General features: G+C 36.1%; 2 protein-coding genes across 2 annotated transcripts; one reads left to right on the top strand and one right to left on the bottom strand.

The window, feature by feature from the left end:
* The first annotated feature begins 740 nt into the window (after positions 1 to 740).
* On the top strand, positions 741 to 8,903 carry LOC149390662 (GEM-like protein 1). Its single transcript, XM_089620329.1, has 4 exons — positions 741 to 1,170; positions 1,247 to 1,348; positions 2,504 to 2,775; positions 8,433 to 8,903. Exons 1-4 carry the CDS (start codon positions 912 to 914, stop codon positions 8,607 to 8,609), a joined length of 810 nt encoding a protein of 269 aa, XP_089476455.1. The 5' UTR covers positions 741 to 911; the 3' UTR covers positions 8,610 to 8,903.
* Positions 8,904 to 21,095: 12,192 nt separating this feature from the next.
* Positions 21,096 to 22,760, bottom strand: HB22 (homeobox protein 22). Its single transcript, XM_089620926.1, has one exon. The coding sequence runs from the start codon at positions 22,269 to 22,271 to the stop codon at positions 21,633 to 21,635; it is 639 nt and encodes a 212-aa protein (XP_089477052.1). The 5' UTR covers positions 22,272 to 22,760; the 3' UTR covers positions 21,096 to 21,632.
* Positions 22,761 to 26,207: the final 3,447 nt, after the last annotated feature.

The raw sequence follows: 26,207 nt of genomic DNA, 5'->3' as shown, positions 1-26,207 counted from the left end.
TGTTTTTAAATTCTGTTTTCTGATTCTAATTTTTAAATTTAAAAAACAGATTTAGAATTACGTTTCAGAATATTTTAAATGTTGTTTGGTTATGTTTTCCATTCAATTGTATAGAGATAAAATAGAAAACAACTTTTCATTATTTTCTGTTTTCTAAACAAATTTCAAAGAAAACAGAAACATGATTCTAAATCTGTTTTCTGAATTTATAACCAAACAAGTTTTCTAAAACTGTTTTCTAGAATTTAGAATCAGAAAACAGAAAACGATTTTGGAAAAGTTAACCAAACAGCCCCTAAAAGTTTACCAAAATTAGAGTATCAGTGGATATTCGTTCTTCAACGAATTTACTTTTTTTTTTTTTTTTTTTTTTTTTTTTCTAATAGAATCCTTCAATTAAAAGAAATAAACCATGGACTTTTTGTTGAGGTTAGCTCTTAACATTTTTTTGGGTCTTTTCGTTGATATCGTCGGTCATGTGCATGGGCATTGGATATCACGAAAATATGGATATTTGAAGTTTGACTTGATCGTACGGGCTCTCGTCTTTCTCAGACAGTTCGTGCAGTACTTGACATTTGAGACGAATTCAATCGCGACAATCATATCGGCGAATGCCATATTTTTTTTATTGGTTGAAGTCAAGCTCAATAAGGTGAGGTAAAAATTGAAAATCAGGCATTTATTTGCAGCGATGTTTTAACTAGATTGTTAGAATACCGCGGTATCTATAAATCCGTTTCCACAAAATTCCGCGACCCGAAATGTTTTAGGGGGTTCCGGACTTAACTTGACACGGAGAGTAACGTAAACGTAAATGATATATTGATGACAATTTTGACCATTTTATAAAAGTCAAACCATTCGATCACATTTCTTTCTTCCAAAACATCGTCGCGATTCCGGTTAAAATGAGCGAGAAGCAGCAACAAGCATCGTCCGATCCGCCGCCGCCGCAACCCGGCGCGTCTTCTCACTCCTCTGAGTACGCCCCTTACCCTCACATTCAGCCCGACGACGTGGCTCCGCCGCCGGAATCATGGACCTCCGTCTCCATCGCTCCGCCGCCGCAGACCGAGCCTCCCCTTCCCGCCGCCGCCACAGCGACGCCGCGCGATTCCAACCCCTACATCGCGCATCCAGCTCCGCCTCCTCCATCGGCTGCCAAGAGTGAGTCATCGGATCCCTTCTCTCTCACGCTCTGATCTCTCACGCTCTGATCTCTCTTTGATTTCGTGCGCTGCAGATAAGATTGATTCCGTGAAAGACGTTTTGGGACAGTGGGGGAAGAAGGCGGCGGACGCCACCAAGAAGGCGGAGGATCTCGCCGGCAACATGTGGCAACATCGTGAGTTTCCTCTCTCCTCTTATTTTCGGGATGTTCCATTACAATAGAGTTTGCGAAATGCGAGTATATTTGGTCTCTTGATACACCAGGGTGCGAAAAGTAAGTGTAAACAATCGGATATGAGTAGTCTCGCTTGTAATTCATGTATCATCCTTGAAGAACCCGACATACTTATTTGACTACACCCCATTAATGGCTCGACGAGTTTGAGCGTGTCACATGATCGAGGATAAAATTGCATATAATATCGGCCATTTCTTACAAAATAGACTATTTCTCTAATTCTATGTTTGGAACCTCTATTATATTTTTATTCTGTTAGTTTGGATTGAAGAAAATAGTACTTTTTTTTTTCTCATCACATAATATCGCTGTCTACTTGTTAATGTTTTACTTTTTCTCATTTCTTACAAAAATACTAATTTTTTCTTCTAAGAAATGAAAACTAAATTTAATGTTTCTTCACTTCATTCATCGAAGGAGAACTTTCTTCTTAATTAACGCTGTCTGCTTTTCAAGTTTCACCCGTTCTTTAATGCAGCTGGAAATATTGCTTCTTATGCGCAGACCAAGTTGTTTGAGTTCGAACATGATGTTTGATCTTGACGAAAGAGTTCTTACATAAAGAGCTCTACATCATCATATTCTGTCTGTATATGAATTCTCGATATGGATAAGTAAACACACAAACACAGACGCACAAACATTTTGTTATTTGTAAAACAAAACCCAACAGACTTCATTTGATTTGGTTTTAGGTTTATAGAAACGTATTTATAGGTTAGTTCATCTGGATGTGTATGTGGCAAACGAAGTGTTAACAAAGTACCATTTTCAACTCCATCAAAGAAAGCTTGTGGCCATATTACACCTTAAATTTACAAAGTGTTCTGATCGTAGTCTGAATTTGAAAATTTTCCTGGTGGTTTGGAGTTGAATCACTTTGACAAGCATTCCAATGGTTAATGTAAATGTTTCATTATGCATTCCTTTTCATTTGCTAGTGATGTCAAAACTTACTTGGTGGCCCTTTGTTAATCTTCATTCTTAATCTGGGATGGTGTTGGTTCTGGCATGGACTACTGAATGCTATTTCACTGCACCTAATTTTTTTTTTTTTGTTGTTGATAATTTACTAAATTTGTCTTTGAACAGTAAAAACTAGTCCTAGTCTTGCTGAGGCTGCCGTGGGGAGGATAGCTCAAGGGACGAAGGTACTTTCAGAAGGTGGATATGAGAAATTATTTCAGAAAAATTTTGAGAGTACACCGGAAGAGAAGCTACTGACAACATATTCGTGCTACCTTTCCACGTCTGCTGGTCCGGTTATGGGAACTTTATATCTCTCAAATGTAAAGCTTGCATTTTGTAGTGACAATCCACTTTCCTACCAAGCTGATGGCAAGACTGAATGGAGCTTTTATAAGGTAAACTTGTATGTTTCTGCATTTAAAATCTTTGTACCTTGCATCGGATTAAGACTTTGGTTATTTTCTGATTTAACTGCATGACACTCTGTTTGACCATTATTTATCCCAATAATATTTTTTTTTTAATTGTGACTGTGGTTGTGCTTAAAGAGATAGAAAAGTACTTTTTTTTTTTTTTTTTTTTAAATTAGTTAGTTGGGTTATAAAGATTAATAAAGGACAGCAATTCTCGAGTAATTGGATATCACTTGCATATTTTGGTACAATGTAGAGGCTTGTCAAAGGTAAAGCCATAGGATACCAAGTTCTTAATACTTATTCTTTTAACTTTGTTTTCCTTGCTTTTACTATGTTTTTCACCTTGATGTTTACGCCTGTCTCAATATATTTTGATTGTTCAAATGGAATTTAATCTCCAAGAAGTTTTTTACTTCATAATTGACTCCCCTCAGCAACAAGTCATGAAAGAATTATTGATTATCCCTATCTATTCATTTTCTTTTGTAATATTTTTTTAATATATTTTTTTTAATAGAAACAGCAAATTTTATTAATAACTGGATAAATCCAAGGCGAGGAAGAGCAAAACAGTTTTTTTTTTTTTTTTTTTTTTTTTTTTCCTTTACAAATAAATCCTAGTTTAAAGACGAGCCATGGAATCTGATTGCCTTGATCGAAAGCTTAAACCATTGTATCGCTCTATGGTTTTTTTTTCTTCTTGTAACGAGTTCAAGTCCTTCTCTTTAGCGGACTTGGCTAGGGATTGGTCTAGTTCGCTGTAATTTATGTTTTCAAGGGCTTTTGGTTTGCTTCGGATTCTCTTTTAGAATTTCTTGTAATCTCTATCCTTGTTCTTCGGCTTTGCCGTGTTTTAATAAAGTCTGGTGTTTCTTTAAAAAAAAAAAAAATCCGAGTTTAAAATTCTCGGATTGTGTTCTTAGAAGGCCGTGAATAGTTTTTGCTCCAACAACGAAGGATACACAAGTAGTGGTTTCTCAAGAGTACACATGGCTATAAAGAAAGAACCCGAAATACCATGAGTACTAAGGAGTTATTGAGAGGAAACTAAACAATGGAAAAACTAGCTCTCGCGGATGTTAGTTAGAGGAGGTGGTCATATGAGGGAACTTCGATTCTTTAGAGGCTGGCTCGCTTTTTCATTTTACTTTTTGTTGCCCAGAGAGAGCATTGCGAATGATCACTATGACTCCCCGAAGCTAACTTCATTGAAGACGTGCTCCTGCAAAGATGGGAATCACACGAACACGTCACTGTCTGTTGAAGATCAATGAGGGAGACGAAGAATGTTCATGGGGGATGTTTCAAATGAAGAATACCAAACTCACGCTGCTACTGATACGAAGGCCAACAACGCAAAGATTAGTGAGTTGATCACTTCCATGTTTGTGGGAGGCTCGCAAGCGGCGCCGAGTCTAGGTGCATTTAGTTAGGAGCCCAAATCTGCAATTGGGAGATGGGATAGGGGCACATTCTTCGATTTAGAGTAGCACAAGCTGTAAGACCCAGGGGACTTATTATTTGATAAAAAAAAAAATGCAAACTAAGCAAGTTCTTGACTGTCATCTGAAGACAATTATCTTTAAACCAAAAGGCGTAATCAGACATAAACGGATAACTCTTCGGATTCTTTTTTATGGGAGACAATTGAATCTTCACGATAAGCTCTGAAACAAAGGAACAAAGTGGAAGCCTCAAACCACTAAAAAGCTCTCAGTGTGGACCGCTGACTAGGGACATCGTCGCAAAGGGGATATGTATTGAGATGTATTTTGGAATTCTATAATCTTTACAATACAACTCCAATCGATCAATTATAGTCGAACTAGCAACGAGGTGCGTAGTATTCTAATATCCCTCTCCTCTGCTGATTATATCCCTAGCTGGCCTGTAGATTACACAACAATGAATGCTTTCAATGTGTTACGGCTTGTGGTTTAATGCTAAACATGGTCGATAACTTCCTTAGCATGTCTATTTTCGTACTGAATCCCAAGTCGCCCGGCAGTTAATACTTTTGTATTGCGAAGAATATTTTGGAAATTCTCCCTGCGTGTTTGGAAAACTTGCCGATCTTCTGAATCCCGCTTAGAAACTGTACGTAGGCATTATCTATTTGAGATCTTCTGTTTCCCAAACAAATTTCAGAAGACTATTTGAACACAAAGATGCGAAACCATCAGTCTAACATGATTCCGTCTTCAGCTCATGAGGCCCCTTCGACTCTGTTAGCGTGTTTTCTGATTTTGTTAGCGACTTCTCTGGCTTGACCTTAGTCTTCTGCCCTTGAGGCCTCTATGGGTTTGCTCCGATTTCTCTAGCTCCTCTTTAGTCTCCAAGAAACAACCAAATCTGCACAATCCAAGGACCGAAGATCCATGATCGGCCGTGCCACTCAGCGAGGCTACGAGTGACCGGAGAGTGCACCCTTGGAAACCAAACCTTGACCACCGCGAACATCCTCTTGACCATCCTCAACGAAGATTGTTATCCACAGTGTCGTGGGTCGAAGACCATCGTTGATCTCAGATCCAAGGTCTACAAGACAATAGATCTGTGTAATGTGAATCTCTTGACCATCGTCAATTGTGTGGAACTCCTCTCCCTGTAGACGAAGGCTGAGACAAAGAAATCGATTGCGAATCCAAAGAGGCCCTCGGGAACAGAGGACAAAGGCAAAGTTGGAATCATGTTCGGTGAATGGTACGTTAACCAACCAATCTACTCCCACGCCTTAGTCTTCAAGTAGTCTTCTACACGCGTTCGTTTAAGAGAAGCTCATGGATAGTGGTTGCAACCGCAAATAATTTCTCATGGGGCTTTGAAAGACTGATGATCACTTACACTCGGACATACTTCCTGTATCAATCTTTGCCAAGAAGCTAGACGAGCACCTTCTTTGGTTTAGAATTGCGAAAGTTGTAACAACTAGGATTCGATATCAAGAGGCACAAACCAAGGAAGTTTTCTTCCATCATCCGAAGATTCTTAGCCTTAAAACACAAGGTGTAGCACGGAGACACGAAAATGATAACTCTTCGGTGTCACTTGGGCTTGACTAAAATTAATCTTCACGAGAAGATCCGGGATGAAGACATGCAATAACGCCTCAAACCAGACCTGAGCTCTCAATGTGAGCCGTCATCTAGTGGAAGAAGCTGTCGGCTTGGGATATTGTCTGCTGAGAGGATACAAATAGAGATGAATATCATAATAATATACTCCTTGCAACTCCCATCCCTCAATTGTTGTTGAACTTACCACAATGAGCATAATATTTTGAAATCAATCACAGTTGGTATATCCTCTACCGATGATATCCCTAGCTGGCCTCTAGAAGACACGGGCATACACATGGACAGACTTCGGTGTGGTTCGCATCACTTTATTACAAATCTTTTCGCGAAAATTCAGTTTCCCACTGCCCAAGTATATCCACATGTTAAATCGTGTGGTTAAGGTTGAAACATGTTCATATGACAATAAAAAACTTCGCAAGCTTGTGTATTTTGGTATTGAATCCCAAGCCACCCAGCTCTTACTATCCATACTCTAGATTGAATAAGGTGCTTGATGAGCTTCCCGATGACGAAAGAGATTGAAAGGATGAGTATTTTGGGAATGCTCCACGTATGTTCAGGAAACCGGCCGAACTTTTGAAGCCTGCGCAAAAACTGTACCCGTTATCCAAGAGCTTCTTTTAGCAGAACGCATTTTGAAAGACTACTTGAAGACCAATGTGTGGAAGAAGGTTGGTTGGTTCCTGTACGATCCGTCCAACAGGGTTCCAGTTTCGGTTTCGGTTCCTTCGTCCACTTTGGCTGCCCTAGCGAGTTCTCAGGATTTGGTCGATTAGCCCATGTGCCAGAAATGCATGGAGCGTTCCCAAAATACTCGACGGACACGCACACCCACTCATCCTTCCAATCGCTATCTATACCGAGAAGCTGGTAGAGCAGCTTCAGTGTAAGAGCCAGGCAACTCAGGATTTGATACCATGTGGCTCACTACGGATGTTCTTGAACGTCGTTTAATTTGCATAGATAAACTGATAGATCTCCTGATTCACTTAGGCGGGAAGCTATTGACTCTTCACTAGAAGATCCCGAATAAAGGAATGCGGGGGAAGCTTCAAACTACACCGAAATCTCTGGACGCGGCCACCGACTAGGGATATCGGCGGCTGATGGGATACACACAGAGGTGAATGCCGAAATACTATAATCCTTGCGATACAACTCCAACCCCTAAATTATTGTCGAACTCGCCACGAGGATCATAGTATCACGATGTCCATCTCAGTTTGTATCTCCTCGTCCGACCTAGTGTTCGCTGCAAAACGTGACACCATGTCAATCTTCGATTAGGCTAAGAGCGGCCTCAAAGGACTAACATTGAACCAACACTGTAGATCAGTCTTCACGACCTCCAGAAGACCTCGAGCACTCACCAAAACCCAGTCTTTACACGCCCAGGGTCTTTGCAACGAGGATTTACGCCACGGCGTTATCTTAGCGGGCCACCAAAGACTACCGATTCTCAGACCAATCCTTTTCGTATCCTATCTTTGCACTAGCATCCTTTCCTCTTTGAATGTTGGTCTTTGCATCTTCATCTGCATCAGGCTGCAATTCAACGACCTCGTCCGTGTCTTCAATTTTCGACAGAGAGTGACATCTTCTCGCAACCCAAAAGACTCGTCATCTGCGAAGATCCATGCTTTTAAGAATCAAAACTCGCATCGCAAACCACCACCAACTGCGAAGATCTTTCATCATGGGAGCACGTCTTCAGCAAAAATCCAAGCTCCGAACTTGAATTTTCGCAAGACTCAACAACAGCGATCTCATAGTCATCAAAACAGCCAAGGAGTTGTGATCTTCAGGCAACAAAAAGCAAAATGACAGAGTCAGCCTCTGAAGATTCGAAGATCCCTCCAATGACCAGATCGAAGATTAAAGTTCTCCGGTCCCTGCAGTGGATGCCCATGAGTGTCTCTGGATGACGTCTCTTCTCTGGACATCCTCAATCTCCGTGGCCATGAGAGTCTCTTGGAGCACAAATTCTTGTGACCGAACGCTTTTTATCTTCAAATCTCCATGTCGTATCCATGAAATCCGTATTTGATTCCTCTATAATTACCATATTCAACTGAACGATGAGGTAAATGTGGAATTTTGTCAAATTTCTTTAAGTACCCCTTTCAGTTCAGCGTCGAAGCGACGTTATCAGAGCTACTCCAGCGCGTCCATTGTATTCATGGTGTTTTATTTTACCGGTCTACGGTCCGAGAAATATGGGAGTGCTAGTTATTTTATTGCTTTGTTGTAATTTCAGTAGCTCCTTGGTACTCGTGGAATTTTGGGGTCGTTCCTATATTGCCGCTTGTGCTCTCGAGTTTTAATCGAGAAACGGAATTACCAAAATGCTCAATAATATACAAAGACTGCACATATTGCATAGAGTAATAAGTGTCATTATAATGCATTTTTATATATATTTTTAAATGTATGTTATTTTAAATTTTATAGTTTATTGCTCAACAACTATAATTGTGTTCTTTTTATATTTTATTATTCTTTCATAGCTTGCATAAAATGATTATTAACATAAAATATTGATTATTTTCTTCTTAGGTGGTCATTCCATTTCATCAACTCAGGGCTGTTAATCCATCAACAAGTAAACTCAACCCGTCTGAAAAATTCATACAGGTCGTTTCTGTTGATAACCATGAGTTTTGGTTTATGGGGTTTGTTAATTACGACAGTGCTGTGAAAAAACTGAAAGAATCTTTGCCCGGAAGCTCGTGATCCGCGTACGCTATAACTTCATCTATATGCCAACTGATGAAAGTAAAGGGTGTTTGCTTTTTCGTATTTGAGTGCACTTTTGTGGATGTGGATTTCTTAGCACTGCTCACTTGGTTCTGGTGTGAATAACTACCGTTTTCATTGATAAAATATATCTTGTAAAGTGAGTCTAATAAGGCTCCGAACTGACACATGGGTTACGCATATCCCATATCTTTATTTGTGAATGAAGAATGTAGTTGGAAATGGTCACATAAAATATTTATTGATTCATGCCGTATTGATTTTATTTTCTTGTCGTTCCATCTCAGGCCTAGTGCGTGTCTCTGCAGCTCTTATATGTAGAGAGGTCATATACTATCTTCAGACTTGATGCAAGTGTTATAAGCTAGTACTATAGCTATTGCCTGTGTTTCTGTTTTTGTTTTTGTATTTTTTGTTTTTTTTTTGTTTTTTTCAGATTGGCAGCAATGAGTGGATCATTACATATACTACTATTAGGTTAGAGCATCTTTACTAAAAGATGCTCATTTTGACAAATCATTTTATAAAATATTTTTTAATTAGATATATTTCCACATCACCACATACGAAGAGTATATGATGTTAGAGCATCTCCAATGCTAAAAGATGTTCATTTCGACATTATTTTATAAAATATATTTTAACTAAATATCTTTCCACATCACCATGATCAACTTTTGACAAAAAACAACTTTAGTGATGAGCATCTTTAAAAATTTTACATAATATGGGCCCACCTTAATATTTTATCATTTTATTTAAGTAATAATCTATTATTTAATTGTTAATGTTTTTTAGCATTGGTGCTAGGCAGTGCTGTCGATGCCCAATATTTGGTGGAGCCCAGAATGCCCACTAAAGCTGAAATTTCGTTTAATCATATAATTTTGATTTATTTTTTTTAAACGAAAATACTCGGTTAAAATTAACCAAAAATTTCGGTTAAATTTAACTGAACGATTAATTTTAACCGATTAAATTTTAAGTTAACTTAAGTTAACAACAACACACATACACACATCTATAAATACCCACATAGCCATTGTACACCAATGCCAAAATATCATACTACTAGAGATAAACTCTAACCCTCGATTTGTACAAATGGTTAGAGACCGTTTCAATGCTAATTAGAAACCCGTGTCTCGTCCTACGGCTACTTTAGATTAAATGAATTTATATGAACATGGTAGGAAAATATATATGGCAACATTAACTAGTATGCCCGAAAACAATATTGCATGCACTAGTGACATATGGAACTCATCTAACAAAAATGGTTATTTGAGTGTTGTCATTCATTATATCGATAGAGATTGGTATTTGCATAAAAAAAGTTATAGGAGTTGAGCACATGAACATTCGCTATACCGGAAAAAATATTAGCGATCGCATCAACGAGGTATTGGAAGAGTGGGGTCTCGTGAACTGCATTGTTGCTATTACATGGACAATGCCTCGGCCAACACCATGCAATAACGGCGTTGAAGAATCATCTTGGGAACCATGCCGGAGGAGTAATTCTCCACCAAAGATGTGCGACTCAAATTATCAACTTGATGGTACAAGCTGGTCTCGCCCTTTTCAAGCCGCAATTTCACGTATCCGAGAAGCCGTGGCGGAAATGAACAATCAAACACACGATGTGACCAGTGGAAGGCATATTGCAAATGTTGTGGTGTCGAGCCACGCATCATTGCGCAAGACATGCCCATCCGATGGAACTCGACATATGTGATGTTGGAAAGAGACATTCCGTACACAGATTTTTTCACTTCATTTTATCAAGCCGAGATCGGATGTCAAGTGATCACAAAACGACGATTGGGATGTGGCTAAGGCCGTTTGTGAATTTTTAAAAGGATTTTTTGATGCCACGAACTACCTCTCCGCTTATGAATTTCCTATGTCTCCTATCGCCATACACAAATTGTACGAGATTAGTGTCATTTTCAAAAAATACGAAGTAGATGAGCTCTTAGGCCCCGTCGACGCAAAAATGAAGGAGGTTTGGAAAAAAATATTTTGTTCTCATGCCGAACTTATATTGTTATGAATTCATTTTAGATCCACGCATTAGGTTTAGAAGTCTTAAATTATGGTTTCAAATGCTTAGCAATAATATAAGATTTAATTATAATTCTAGTTACGATAGTGTCTGAGAAAGTATACTTCAATTTTACAGTTATTACGAGAACAAGTATATGGAGGACCGGTACAAGAGATACCAAACTTCTCAAATTCATTGGTAGGGAAGAATTGGACCGATTTCAACCGTTACCTAGCCGAGGGATCTTCGTCCACAAGTTCTATATCATCAACTGCTCCCACCGACACAAACGAGTTGAACCTCTACATCAATGCACAATTCATCGTCATTCAACGAGCCAACCTTGACTTGCTCAATTGGTGGAAGACGCATCAAGCACAATTTTCGATCTAATCCATCTTTTCCCAAGATGTACTCACCGTACCGGTCTCTAGCGTTTCATCCGAAGCCATTTTTAGCGTCGCCGGAAGAATTATGGACAACTGATGTGCGCAACTTAGGCCAAAATTAGTGAAGATTCTTATGTGCATCGAGGATTGAGAACATGCAAAAAGATGCCGTTTGAGCTATCGCAAGATCACAAAGATTTTTTCGACGCATTCAACGATTGGGGTCTCAACAAATAATTTTGAAGAAGACTGTGATTGTTTTAATTGTATTTTGATTTGTAGAACTTTGCTACATGTTGATGTTTTCATTTCCATGTTTTAATTGTTTTTTTTTTTTGAAGTGTTAGTGTGCAACTTTTTTTTAAGCGTCTTTCAATATAAATTTAAGAAGCCGTATTCAACTTTTCATGTCTATGTAATATAAAGTTTTTTTTTAATTGGACAATTTAAGAAGCCATATGCAGTTTTTTTTTTTTTTTTTTTTTTTTTTTTTTTCTAGAGTCATTGAACGTTTTTTGCTCTGCCATATGCATTCATGCGGTTAACTTTAAAATAAGGACATTTATGATCTTTATAATAGCAAGCCATATGCAGTTTTTGCTAAATATAATAGCAATAAATGATATCATTTTAAAATAACAACATTTATGAAAACCATGAAACTTTTGTGGAAAAGCAAAACAAACAAGCACCAATAAATAGTCACGATTAAATAGGTTAACTTCAATTAATTGGACCGATTTATTTTAGATTAACAATTAATTGTTGACCGTGTAATTCGGTTAATGGATAACCGAAATTAACAAGATTTTCATCTTTATTGCCCACAACGCATAAAAAGCACTAGCAAATGTTTTTTTGGACAATGTCACGTCAGACTGGAGTTGCTCTTAGGTGATTGTAAACTGTTGAGAACCGTCTTTCTTATTAAATTATTTACGTTATTCGGTTAGGCTCCGTTTGGAACCCGGAAAATAAGAGAGAAAGTGAAAATAATAGAGAAAATGAAAATGTAAGAGAAAATAATAGAAAAAGTCAAAATTCTAATTGTGTTTGAAAGTCATAGAAAATATGAGAGAAAATTGACGGGAAAATAACGATGAGATTAGAGACGGAGCTAACTCAAGTCCAGGGTGGGCTCTAGCTCCCTCCCCCTCAAATTTTTTTTATTTATATTTTTTGCCCATTTTTTAAAAAATTTACATTTTTTACCCTAAAATATTTACACTTTTGATCCATTTTTAAAAAAAATTTCATTTTTACCATGAATTTTTTTTAATTATAGCCCCCTAAATTTTTTTATTTACATTTTTTGCCCATTTTTAAATTTTTTTACATTTTTACCCTAAAAAATTTACACTTTTGACCCATTTTTAAAAAAAAAAATTCATTTTTACCATGATTTTTTTTAATTAGCCCTCCTAAATTTTTTTATTTACATTTTTTTCCCATTTTTAAAAAGTTTTACATTTTTACCCTAAAAAAATTTACACTTTTGACCCATTTTTTTAAAAAATTTCATTTTTACAATGATTTTATTTAATTAGCCCCCCTTAAATTTTTTATTTACATTTTTCGCCCATTTTTAAAAAGTTTTACATTTTTACCCTAGACAAATGTGATCCCCTCATAGACAAATGTGGAGAGATTCTCATTTTCCATTTGATTTTCGAAAGAAGATGAAATTCTCATTTTAGTTATACACTTTCCCTTGCATTTTCCATCATATTTTTTTTTCTACCATATTTTCCTCAATCCAAACAACCTAAGTAAAATAGGAGGGATTTCCATTTTCCTTTCCCTCCTATTTTCCGGGTTCCAAACGGAGCCTTAGTACCGTGAGATAATATATGATATTGTAAGTTTATTTTATTCCCATTATTAGAAGAATAAAGTCTTTGTCGTCATGAGTACCAAGAGTTTAGATCCCATTTTCTCCCTTCTATTTCTATTTCAATTGCGTACTCGATCATTATAAAAAATAAATTGTTAGTAAAATGCACATCACAAATTTCCAATTGGTATCAAATGTATGAACATATGTATAGGTTTAAGAACAATAAATGTATATGGTAAGAATGGGGAATTACAAAATTTTCTCCATTTCTATCGAACACATTTATAAAAATCATAAGAGGGAAAGGGTACAAATCTAACACAAGATTATAAGATATAAAGATGAAATTCTACTAACCTTAATGACATCAATTCAAAACAATGATGATCCTTCCCTTATGGATTTACAAGTTCCAAGAGTCTCCAAGAGCATCAAGCATCTATGAGTAAAACACCATGAGTAAGAATCAACACTATAAACTCAAAGCATTTTCAAAAGGATTATTAGTGTGAACTATTAGTGAACATAAGTGTTCAGAAATCAAAATTTTGAAAATATATACTATCAAAGCAAAAATACTTAGCTTGGCTTTCAAGAAAAAAGAGACAGAGGTGAGACCACCATAACCCAAAAGAAATTAATCTAATGAATAACATAAATACTTATGATTATATTAGCTAAAAGAATAAAGTGCTTAAGTGAACATTTTGTTGTTGATTAGATATTAGGATCTTGAAAATCTATATACAAGGATTTATTATAATTTTTTACCCCTCTTTCTCTCTCTCTCCTTGAGATTTTCGACTTCCCTGTATCCCAAAAATGTTTCTAGACTCATCAATATCTTGTTTAATCTAGTGAGTAAAGACTTGGCCCTCAGTTTTATATCAATCTATATGGAGAACAACTCGGAAGACTTTGATATCGGTGAATTAAGATATCCGGGAAAAGGAGAGACCTTCACTAGATTAAAAAAAATAGTAGCTAAATTACAAACTTATTGTAAGTGATTTATTTTTCTCCTACTTCTTAGCTAGAATTTATTAAATTGTGTTTAATACACGCTAAATGAATAAATTGTAGAAACTAGATCGTTAGATGGATGTCATTTGAAACGTATTTTTAATGCGTATTTGTTACTTTGCATGTTTTTTATATGCATTCCCAACACGGCGAGTGTTGTGTCCTTCGCCTTTGGTTATTGGTTGTGGCAGCTTATTGGATTGTTCAAACTATGGGAGTGCCAATAATTTTGTAGACGAACTTTGAATTTGCTATGTAGAATTAGGGGGTCGATTTACTTTCTTAATTGAAAGTACCCAGAAGTGAAGTTTATGTTGTCATTGTGAAATTCGTAATACTTTAGCCCGTTTCTCCTTCTGGGATCATGGTTCATGGGTGGAAGATCGCTAAATTTCACATGCTAGTGAGATTTTCTCTGGATGGGACGCAACTATGTGAAGTTCCAGTGTTGAATCGTATTAAGGTTCCTGCCCTTGCCTATTTCTCACAGGTCATTGTCGTGAGACTCGTCTTCTCCCCTTTGTTGGTTTCCGTTGTCTTGTGCCCTCCAATTTCGGACAAATATTCATGGGAAACGTATGGTCTTTTGCTCGAACAATGAGGTCGAGTACAGTCACTGCCTTTCTCTCCTTGAGCGTGGATCTCAAGAGTTTGCCAATCGAAGGTCTTCGGAGATAATCGCGATGGCATCACTATCTTCGAACGTGTCGACCTTATTTGATTTTTCAATGAGTGTGACAAGTAATACTTTCTCGAGAGTCTCTCCCGATGAATGACAATCGGTATACAATACACGGTATATTTAGGGCTACTCTATCATCACTACTCATGTTCTAACTGTTGATAAGAGAGCGACATTAACACTCATTAACACTTATGTATAGCTACTTAGATTTGTTTTATATTTTGTTAATAGAGACAAGCGAGTAAGTGTGAATTGATTGGAATAAATACGGATATTCTCCTGAATATTTTACTATATTTGATTGGAATGGGATAATGATGGATGCCAAAAGTGTATTTAATGGGCAGAGAAGCTATGGTAATGAATGTGGAGCTCGGCAGTTAAGCCAAATAAAGTGGCCATTGTGGGACATGGTGGTCTGAGAAGAGGCTATTCAGTCTTGTCTTCAGAAAATGTAACATGGCGTGTTGTTGTTGTGTTGATAAGTCGCCAGATCAGTTCCAAGGCCAATCATATACAAACACAACTCTTCCATGTTATGTTCAATACAAGCCTAAAAGGTTGGCTTGGACAACAAATACTTCAGTAAAAGCTAAAATACCCACACACACACACCTAATTAAGCTGTAACGGCCAAGAGAGAACTGATCCGTGTGTTTTTGTACGTGTAAAACTCATATGCATGAGATATTATTGTTTTCTTGTTTCCAATGAAATTTGACTAATATTGTAATAACAATCTAATGTTCGTCAAATTATATTAGTAAGACGGTAATTAATGAAACGAAAATTTTGAGAGCCTATAGACTATAGTGTTCCGTTTCTGGAAGCCTATGTAAGATGATTTTTTCTATTTTTTAAAAAACAAAAATTGATATGCTCACTCACGCAATAAAATACTAGCTTCTGATAAAAAAAAAAAAAGTAGCTTGTTATAGCGCAAAATCTTTAAAATGGGGCGGCGTGAATTCACATCATGAAATTGACGTTTCGAAATTTCAAAGACTTTTAACCTGTTCCATTGCAATAAAATTTGAGAGATTCAAAGCAAACATTTACCAAGTGATCACTTTCCATAGTTGATGAAGTAGTTATTCAGTTGACCTTAATTTTGCTGGTGGTTGTGGGCCCAGAACCAGCCCAATAGGATAATGCTCTTTGGGCCACATTGCCAATCTTCTCCCAACTACCAGATCAAATGAGAACAAAACAACCATAAACACAAACACAAATTGACAAATCCGCTTATATATATTCCACAGCATGGGAAACTACACCTTACACTTCAACCAATCATATATTTCTATATCTTCTTCTTTCTTATCAACTTCTTACACCATTGCAGGCTTTCCTTGGCAATACGCCTGGAAACGTTCTACACCAATAAAATCATTTAGAAGTTATTATATGGTTTTTATTTTATTTTATTTATTTACTTTATTTTTTTTTTATTTTTTTTTTATTTTTTGTGTAAGCAGTTTGAACTTTGAACTGATGTTTCTCGATCGATTGTGATTTGTTTAATTAACTCTTTAAATTGCAGATATAGACCACAGCTTCAAATATATATGTGTTCATTTATGATTATCCAGCAGTGTCCGTTAATATAATAAATAAATACAATTTTAATAAAAAAACATATTTAGAGCATTAATATATATAATATGTATATGCATGCTTAGTACTTGAGCATCAGAGTTATAATTTCAGAGCACTAGTTTATGATATCTAAGCTTCACAAAACTAGTATGCGCATGCATGATAAGGGTAGACATGCATGTACAGATATAGAAATTTTATTTGAAGTAGTAGAACTTGTAGGACATCTTTTTTTCTCTCTCTTAAATGCCGACAGTCACGGTTTATGGAGGCACGTTAATATGTCAGCTATTCATGTATATGTATAGACTAATAATCCACCAAGTTGACATATATTCTTTTAATTATTATTTTCTTTCACGTCTATAGTCTATACACACCTATTATAATTACCACTCTCTCTAACATGCCCATTGCTCAACAACTACCACGTCAGATAGCATAAAGATAGTGTTGACGAAATTTAGGGTAATTGGTCTATAACTCTATATTACATAATGCAAACGTATTATAGTGAATTAAAAAGTTTCCGATTATTCATATAATTAGAAACTATCAATCTTTTATATGACTATTCCTGTGCTGTGCCCATATAGTTTTAATATTTACACCCTTTTCCAAAGATAGAATGAAGTTATTCATCATTTAGTGGCTCTAAATTTACGATATTTGAGAGATTTTATTTTTAATATTTTGCTTTTTGAGCTACCTAATGCAATAAGACTAGGGCAGATCAAATTTTGGGTAAGCACATCATGGATTCGTGTGTACTTCACGCTGAACTAAATTAATTTAAATAAATGTGTATATATATACATACGATTGATTACGAACTGAAATAATTATAATAATTTAAAAAATATATATATATATATATATGTATTTACATATACATATATATATATATATATATATATATATATATTCCATATTGTTCCTGCCTAACTTAATTATATGAAGATAATGCCGTAGACGCCAAAACAAATAATTTTACTTGATGTGGTTACAGATTACTGATATTAGTAATAATATCTGTCCCATTTGTTGTATATATGTACTATCTTTTGCTGCCCATTGCATAGTGACCACAAAATATTTATTCTCCAAATCTATATACCACAGAGTAAAGCTGCAATATGCAGGACCTTCATCAACATAATTTTCAAAGAGACCCACCTTTGTTGAAAGCTTAAAATATGTACTAGTAATTAAATCATTAATACTCTCGGCCAAAAATGAATAACTTTTGTTCTCATCCTTTTGGCTTAATGATAAGTTTAAAATAAAAGTATATACACAACTACCCTTAATAGGCGGTCGTATAGTGGTTTCTTTCTTTCGTTAATTTATTTTATTCTTTTATGACCGAACCTTTTTCTCAGGTTTATATTGTTGGATTGTGTGCCGTCTTTATCTAATAGAAATGAAAAATAACCAAATGTATACTTTAATAATGAAAAGCTATTAATTAGAACATTAAATATATCTCTTCTCCGGAAGTACTAAAGTGCGGTTAGAGAGATATTTCTCCAATTACGTGAAAGCTTCCATGCAAACTCCGTTGCATGAATCTGAATTCATGGTTTTTTCTATCCGGTAACTAAAATTCATGGTTTTTCCTATCTGGTAACTAAACACACCAAACAAATTAAAAAAAGAATTTACAATTTCCTCTAGGGCATCCGCGTGTCTAGCCTTAATGTTTAGCATCTATGCTGGCTTTTTTAGATTATTTAGTTATAAAATTTATACCACGAAGAAGCTATTAAAAAATTAGTTGTGGTCAAGGTTATCTGAAACTTTAACATTTATTATCTGTGCTCCAAAATTATCGTAGTGCTAATAGAAATTTAAATCTTGTAAATAAAATAAAATTTATCTATACTACTCATTTTTAATGTTGTGCACATAGTAGTTTACCGAAAGGTAGCGTAGTGAAGTTGCTTTAGTCGAGTAAAGGGTGCTTTATATGACTGTGTATATAATATATGTATATATACAGTTTAATGATATGGATTATGTATGAGAATAGGAGTACCAGGGAAAAACAGGAAAGAAAATTAAAGAAAAACGTGTAAAGTAAACAAAGACACTGCAAAACGCTGTGTCGGTGATAATTGTTCAACGGAAATCACAAGCACAGTGATCTATTCAATGTTTATACATCGAACCAAACTAGAAGAACTAACTGTTTGTCAAAAAAATATTTTCAAAATAACCATTAATAAAATTTGGACCATCACCTACATATGTATAGCTCTTATATATATATATAGCTCTTATATATATATATATATATATATATATATATATATGTTTAGAGATTGCGGATTCCTTACGCAAGTAATTATGATGTTTTTTTTATCCCCCATTGCAAATAGATAAATAATAGAGTCGTAGAGATCATGTATGAGAATCTTGGATTACTTGCATTGCTATGAGCCTATGACATATGTTTCTTTTTCCGTGTTCCTTTTATTTCCCGCTTCTCAGAAATAAGAAATGCGAAAATGATAATAAATTTAACAGCTTAGTTATGTAGAGAACAATCAAATGATAAAAGCTATGAATGAATTATGTACAATTAATGAGGGAAGTTTATGCAGTGGATATTTACCTATTATTAATTCATTTATCATGGTGAATGATTTACCATTATTCAAGATTACGTTTGAGAATATTGATAATTTATCCCAATTTATCTCAGTTTGATTATCATTTTAAGTTTGTTAATAATACCAGTAACTACATTTGCTACATATATATTATGATGCATTATATTTTTAAAAAAATTGAGATATATAGTTGGACGTAGCATTATTCTTAATTTATGTGATGCATCTGTAAAACAAGTTTTAAGCGTAGTGTAATAATTGTAGTTTTACTCTGATTATAATGAGTATCATAGTATATAGTAAGAAAAAGACTATAATTTTCTATAAACTTGATTATAATCATATTCTATATTGGTTGCAAGTTACTAATATTTTTTTGATGGTGATTTTTTTGTAATTCTCTCCCTTAGTTAATTAACTGTTCACAGAACTCTATGATATCAACTGTTTACGACAATAATGTCATATTCATTTGAATTAAGTCTGGTTTTCTTATTTTATATTGTGATAGTGTATAAATAAATGGCGAACTTTAACCTTTGCAACAAACACATTCTTTTGACATTTTACTTTCAGCTGGACTTCAGCTGAAGAATTCCAGAATACGCCACGTAAGCCAACAATAGCAGTTTTGTTGTTGTTTTGTTTTTAGTTCTCTTACCATATCGTTTGTAGTTGGATAATTTACGGTGATGTCTTTCTCTATTTAATTCCCTATTAATTGCGGAAAGAGTAATTATATACGGATGTAACTCCTCAGCCTTTTGGATGTAATGGGCTATGGTACATTACTTTACCTTTTACTAGAACTGTAACACCACCATATTATTACTATTATCTTTCAATTATTTGCGTGTGTTGGGAAAATCTTGGAGTTAATAATAATAATAAAAAATTATGCAAAAGATTATCTATAGATAAATACAAGAAAAAAACTAATAAATATGCCTTTTTGTTTTATAGAAAAAAAAATCCCCCATACATATCAATGAAGGTCATCGGAGGTTACATTTTTCATGAGCATCTTAAATGTTATGACAATTAATGATTAAGCTCTCTAATTTTATGTGATAACCATTTTACGACACACTATATGTCGTACAAAGACTATATATATATATATATATATATATATATATATATATATATATAACATTGTAGTTTCTTTATCTTCCTACCTTTATCCACTGTCAAGTACATAAAAATATAATTCTGCTAAAAATAAAACCAGAGAAAAGAAAGCTTATAGTTTGTGACCATTAATTCAACTAAAATGTAAAATAATAAACTATAAAAAGAAATTAATTATTTTTTTTAATTCTTCTCCAATTTATATTTAAATATTACTTTCAATTTTTTCTATCATCATCCTTTCAAATAATTAAATTTAAAATTTATCTAACTAGTTGCGGATGGAACAAGCCAGAAAAAAAGAAAAAAAGAAAGAAAGATGAATAGCATGCGATCTTGAAAGAAAGACATCATAAAAGCAAAAGAGTAAAGGACAGGAAATTCAGAGGCCGTAATTAAGACAGAAGACTGCAAATTTCAGAGAGTGATCATACAGAAGAATAAATTATGTCATCATGAAAATATCTAAAAAATTTAAGGACAAAAGTAGAATTCCTAACAAATTAGTGCAAGTTGATTATCCTAGCAAAGTCAGATAAATATAATAGATGGATTAATTAAAATGTATTTAAATGAACTAATCCATATATACGTGTCTTTCAAGTAGAATAAATATGTTTGAGATACTAAAACTCTTGTCATCATCATTAAGGCTCGAAATCTGACGGAAATGAATAGTGAAGCTGAGAGTATCAATTAGTATGAAAGAGAAAATAAGAAAATACATTTATATGATATACTTCCACAGCAGTAATTATGCATATAGTAGGAAAAAGTAAAACGGTGACAGCAATATTCATATCGGAAGATAAACAAAGAAAGAAGTTTAGATGACACATGTGAATATATTAGAATAAGTGGAATAAATGCAAGCTTGTTTTTCGCATGCCCTGGAATCACTCACAGAGTTATTTAATATATGATATTAATTCTTCGTTCGGTGATTTGGGTTTTTTGACTTTGATTCCAAAGTAAGTTCATCTTCTTCTCCTCATAATAATAATGTTAAAAAGAAAAAAAAAATTACTCACATAAAATGTAGCTGGGTTTTTGAATCTTCCATCCAAAATAGCATTGTTTTATATATCCATATAAAAAGAGGGGAAAACACGGAAGAAGATTAGCAACAGCTAAACAATGAATGCAAATTGCTCGATCTCTCTGTCTTTCATTCTTCACACAAAGTACAGTAGAAGCAGTAGATACAGCAATTCTCTAGCTATAACCAGGATAGGCATATAGCTTGAAGTGAACTAACAGATAACTAACAAAGATAATTAAAGTTCAAAATTACAAAGGAAAACTAAAACCCAGTCTGAGAATCGAATTCGCACAGGAGATAAGACCAGACAAGACCAGATCAGATCAGATCAGAACAGATCAGGTCATCATAAAAATAAATCAATGATAATAATAATAATACTTAAAAATGATACAAAAAAAAAAGGAAGCCCTAGTTAGAAAATTTATCAGTACTAAAACGGTCTAGTCTAAGCTAGGTCTCTCTAACATAGCAGCAGTACCATTACAAATGTTCTCTCTTTCATTCCTCTCCACACGGGAGGTTGAACAATAATAACAATAATAATAATAATAATAATAATAGAATATAGACACTACTTATAACTGGGATACTTAATTATTGAGTGTTTTCATTTTTGGTTTTATTATTAGGGTTTCTTACCAAGAGTGTGCTTGTTGTTGTGCATCCAGACCTTGAGGACCTGGCGGCGGACGCCGGTGTCGGAGCAGAAGTGGTCGACGGCGGCCTCGTCGTGCTTCTGGATCCGCCACCCGACTCTCTCGGCGAACTCCAACATCTTCTCCTTCTGCTCCTGGCTGAACTTGGTCCGGAACCGCTTCTTGCTCCCGCTCGAGCCCCCGCCGCCGCCGCCACCACCGCCGCCGGAGCTGCTGGGGTTCGACATGTGGTCGTCGCCGGCGTCGGGGAGGGCCAGGGGTCGGACGTGGAGGTAGCCGGACGGCGGGGGCGGGGCGGCCGCGGGGGATCGGAAGTAGGACGGAGGGAACGGCGGCAGGAACGCCAGCGACTCTTTCCGGTGGAAGTTCCGGTGGCATCCGCAGGCGGCGCACTTGAGGGCGTCCAGAGAGCCGTCCTCTCCGGCGGCCATGAACTCGCAGCAACCGTCCACCGCGTGCCCGCCGATCCCCACCGCGTGGTTCTTCTGGCACTCTCTGTACCTGAACTTCGCCGCTGATCTCGCCGGGCCGGCGGAGGAGTCGTAACCGGGCGGCGCGGCCGGGGTCTCCATTTCCTCGTCCGCGTCCTCGTGCTCCTCGAACTCCATGTCTAAAACTCTTGTCTTCTTTTTAGGGGATTGAGTTTTTTGGGTTTTGGAGAAGAGGGTTTTTTTTTCGGAGTTAATAATAATAGCAATAATAATATTAATAATAATAATATGAGTTGAATTGTAGTGGGAAAAAGGGTAAGAGGATCTACATGGTTGGTTTGTTGTTCAACACAACTAATTATGATCAGCGTAGCAAGGACACATACACACACGGCTACACCAATAATTTATTGTATTTAATCATTATTGTGTGTGTGTAAGTAAGTGTGGTAAAATTGTAATTAATTAAATCAGGGGTGAATAAGGGGAGAGAGGGGATGAAGATAAGAGGGGAAGAGGAGAGTGTGGTCATCAATTACCCGCCTGCACAAAAAAGTGGTGTGTCTTACTCTTTAGCCTTATTTGATAACCTTTCGTGTGCTTTAGATTTTGTGAAAATTCTCTCTCTATGATATCTCTTCTCTCCATAACCCTATCCTTCTAAGTTTAGCTTTTCAATGATTTATACTTGTTTCTTTATTTGCAGAGTAATAACTTTTACTTTTTTTTTTTTACTACTAAATTATTGTGTTACTCTGCTCTACTGGATTACCATAAGATTGTATATAACGATGGATTTGTTTTCCTCCTCTCACATCATTCTGACATGGGAATTTTTATCACGTTCCACTTCCTACCTCGTTATTATTTTCTCTTCGCTCACATATTTACATAGGAAAGAGAAAATCATATAAAGAATCATGAGAGATGAGTACGGTTTACAAAGACAATTAGCCAAAACTAGAGTACTAACCGGTCGAGCCACATGGCCCCGTCCTTTATAATTTGCTGTGGGCACAGTCGAGCCACCCGGCCCCGTCTCAAAAAAAACATATCAGTGTCATTTGATTTTGTTGAATGATCTAGACTTGGCTTTGAGAACGAGTCACATGCCCAAACTCGATCATGATCCGGTCATTTTAAATTAAGAACTATTAAAAACAATTTACCAACAATGTTTGGTTTACAAGTAAACCATTAGATTCGTATTAATAATTCATATTTTTTTAATCAAAGTTCATTATTCTTTTAAATGATCTCAAATTCGTCCCACTTAGATCCGTCGGCGCCCTTAGGACTAGACTCGTTCACAGAGATGCGCATGAGGTATTTGTTCTCAAGCGCACTCTAGCAAGGCTAAGACCATCTCTAACTCACTCCGTCTTAAAGTAATATTGTGTTTTAGACCGCTTGCTCATGGAATGAAGGTTTAAAATATTTTATTATTATTTTGTGTTTATTTTTTAAGCAAAATACTATTATCCGTGGATTTTTTTTGTAGAAATTGTTGTCGTTAAAAATTGAACAACAGTTGAAGACTTTTAGACCAAGTGCTCGTGTCGGCCGAGCCGGGTATGCGGAACTCGAAAATCATGAGTGTCGCTCCTTTAGCTCAAGAACGTTCTTCGTTCGTCACGGAGACCTGATAATAAGAAAAAGAAGAAAAGAGCTAAAAGGGCACCAGAGGCGGTGCCTCTGGCGTGCGCTATGACGCTAAAAAATTAGTCTGATTGCTAGGAGCGAAGTGGCACCGATATTCTTTGAGAACATTTTAGGAGATATGTGCTCGATTAGAGGAAACTGTACGCGGAGGGTCATCGACATCGTTTCATAACTATGGAATCGAGTAAAGAGCGTATAGAATTGATTACCTGGATTTGTCTAGATGAATGGGTATTTATACTGAGGAGAAGGGCTCAAAAAGCCCACCTGAACAGAGGCAAAGTGCGCGCGGCAAAAATTGCAAGGCGTGCGCGACAACCCTCGCTCGCGCGCCTTTCAACAAGAGGCGTGCGCGGAAGGGGTTTGCTAGCGTGCACCAACGCGGCACGCGCCTAGGTGGCACGGCGCGCCATGCCTTCCTTGCGGCGCGCACTTATGCTTGCACGATGCGCGCTACAGCGGCGTGCGCAGTCGCGGCGCGTGCGAGCTTAGCCTTGGCTTAGGCCCACGTTTGATGGGCTTTTTTACTCTCTGGGCCTTTGTTGGGTTTTATGGGGCATGTTAGGCTTTTTGACACGAAAATCTTTGCCAATCGCGAATATTTTGATATTTTTGGTTTCTCGAAAATGGCCGACAACATAAATGAAAAACAACAACATGAACAACATCACATGACGAAAAATCCAATCAATCCTGTGACTTCCAATGTGGAGGTGTTGACGTCATGAATTCAAACATGGCCTCTTTAGATTATATAGGCATATGAAAACTCAAGTTTTGTTATATAGCCAACGTTTGGTAAATTTTAAGTAAATAGCCACGAGATAATGTGGAGGTGTTGACGCATGAATTCAAACATGGCCTCTTTAGATATATAGCCATATGAAAACTCAAGTCTTGTTATATAGCCAACGTTTGGTAAATTTTAAGTAAATAGCCACGAGATTTTATTAAAACCCTAAAAGACATTAATATTTGTAAATATTTGTTAATAATTGTAAATAACCACCAGATTTCAAATGCATAAATGGAATGCTAAAATTCCAAATAATGCTGCATCACCATAGTGTCAATTTACTTAAATTTTAAATTTTGGTGGCTTAGTTACTTAATTAATTGTTCAAACATCGTGGTCCAACCTCAAAGTTTGGCGGAGTCTTTGATCAGAAACAGACCGGTGGTCATGTTCACTCGATGGTGGCTACATCCAGGATTGGACCTTCGGGTCTTGTTCCAAGTGCGGGCTAGTCTCAGAGGCATCCCGTGATGATGCCGGCCGAGAAGTCGGGAAAGTTTGATGGCTTGAACTTCAAAACGTAGAGACAAAAGATGCTCTTCTATTTGACCACCACTGGTCTTGTACCGTTTCTGACTGATGATCCTGTGACTCTTCAAAATGATGACACCGATCCGAAAGTGAGAATGACGTTTCTCGATTGGAAAGATTTCGACTATTTGTGACGTAATGATGTGATGAATTGTCTAGTGGACTCTCTATACAATGCGTATAGTTCAAAGGTCTCTTCTAAAGAGCTTTGGGAATCATTGGATCGAAAATACAAGACTGAGGATGCGGGCAAAAATAAATACATTGTGGGCCACTTCTTTAAGTTCAAAATGGTGGACAATAAGACGGTTGCGAGTCGAGTACAAGAATTGCAACTAATATTTCATGAGATTTAAGATGAAGAAGTAATCATAAGAGAGTATTTTAAAGTCACCTCCTGCATTGAGAAGCTACCTTTGGGTTGGAAGGACTTCAAGAACTACCTGCGAAAGGATACAAGTCTTGAAGGTTTGGTGGTTCGCCTTCGCATCGAGGAAGATAATGTTGTCAATGGTGCCCACAAGAAGAGTTGTAATCTTTATTTTGTACATTTGATGTAATAAAGTCTCATGAAGACTCTTGCTTGTAATTGCCTATTCATTTAATAATAAAGTTGAAACGTTCATTCATTCTTTCTTTGTTTGAAGCTTTATGATAAAACCTTAGTCTTTTAGTCCATAAACAAACTTAACAACTTACGAAGAGACAAATATAGATTTGCATGAACAAACTCTTCGTAGTTTGCTTAAAACGATATATTCGCAATCTTAGGGTCAAAGGACTATCGACCTCAGTACGATTGTTAGAAGAATCTATGATGTCTGGTTATGAGGCATTGAGAGTTGGAGACTCTATAGTTCTTCTAGGTATCTTCCGAAGGTACTGAATTGACCAGTGCACTTCTAGAGACAAGATAAGAACAAACCATTTAACCTCTTATGTCTCGAAGTCACTATGTATGAATTGCATCATGCTTACCTTAATCCTGAAATGAGACATGTCATTTCACACCTTAGTATTCTCATTTGAGAAAGTCAGAGTTCGGACTCATTATGTGATTCCGAACAGGGCCTATTGGTGAAGTACTAAGTTGTGAGAATGTCATGAGTAACTTTGTGAAGTTC

This window comes from Urtica dioica, chromosome 7, assembly GCF_054948205.1.
Source record: "Urtica dioica subsp. dioica isolate 48M chromosome 7, U.dioica_male_clone48M_v1_H2, whole genome shotgun sequence".
Classification (NCBI taxonomy): Eukaryota; Viridiplantae; Streptophyta; class Magnoliopsida; order Rosales; family Urticaceae; genus Urtica; species Urtica dioica.
The sequence above is the reverse complement of the archived record's forward strand: the minus strand, read 5'-3'. Positions and strand labels throughout refer to the sequence as shown.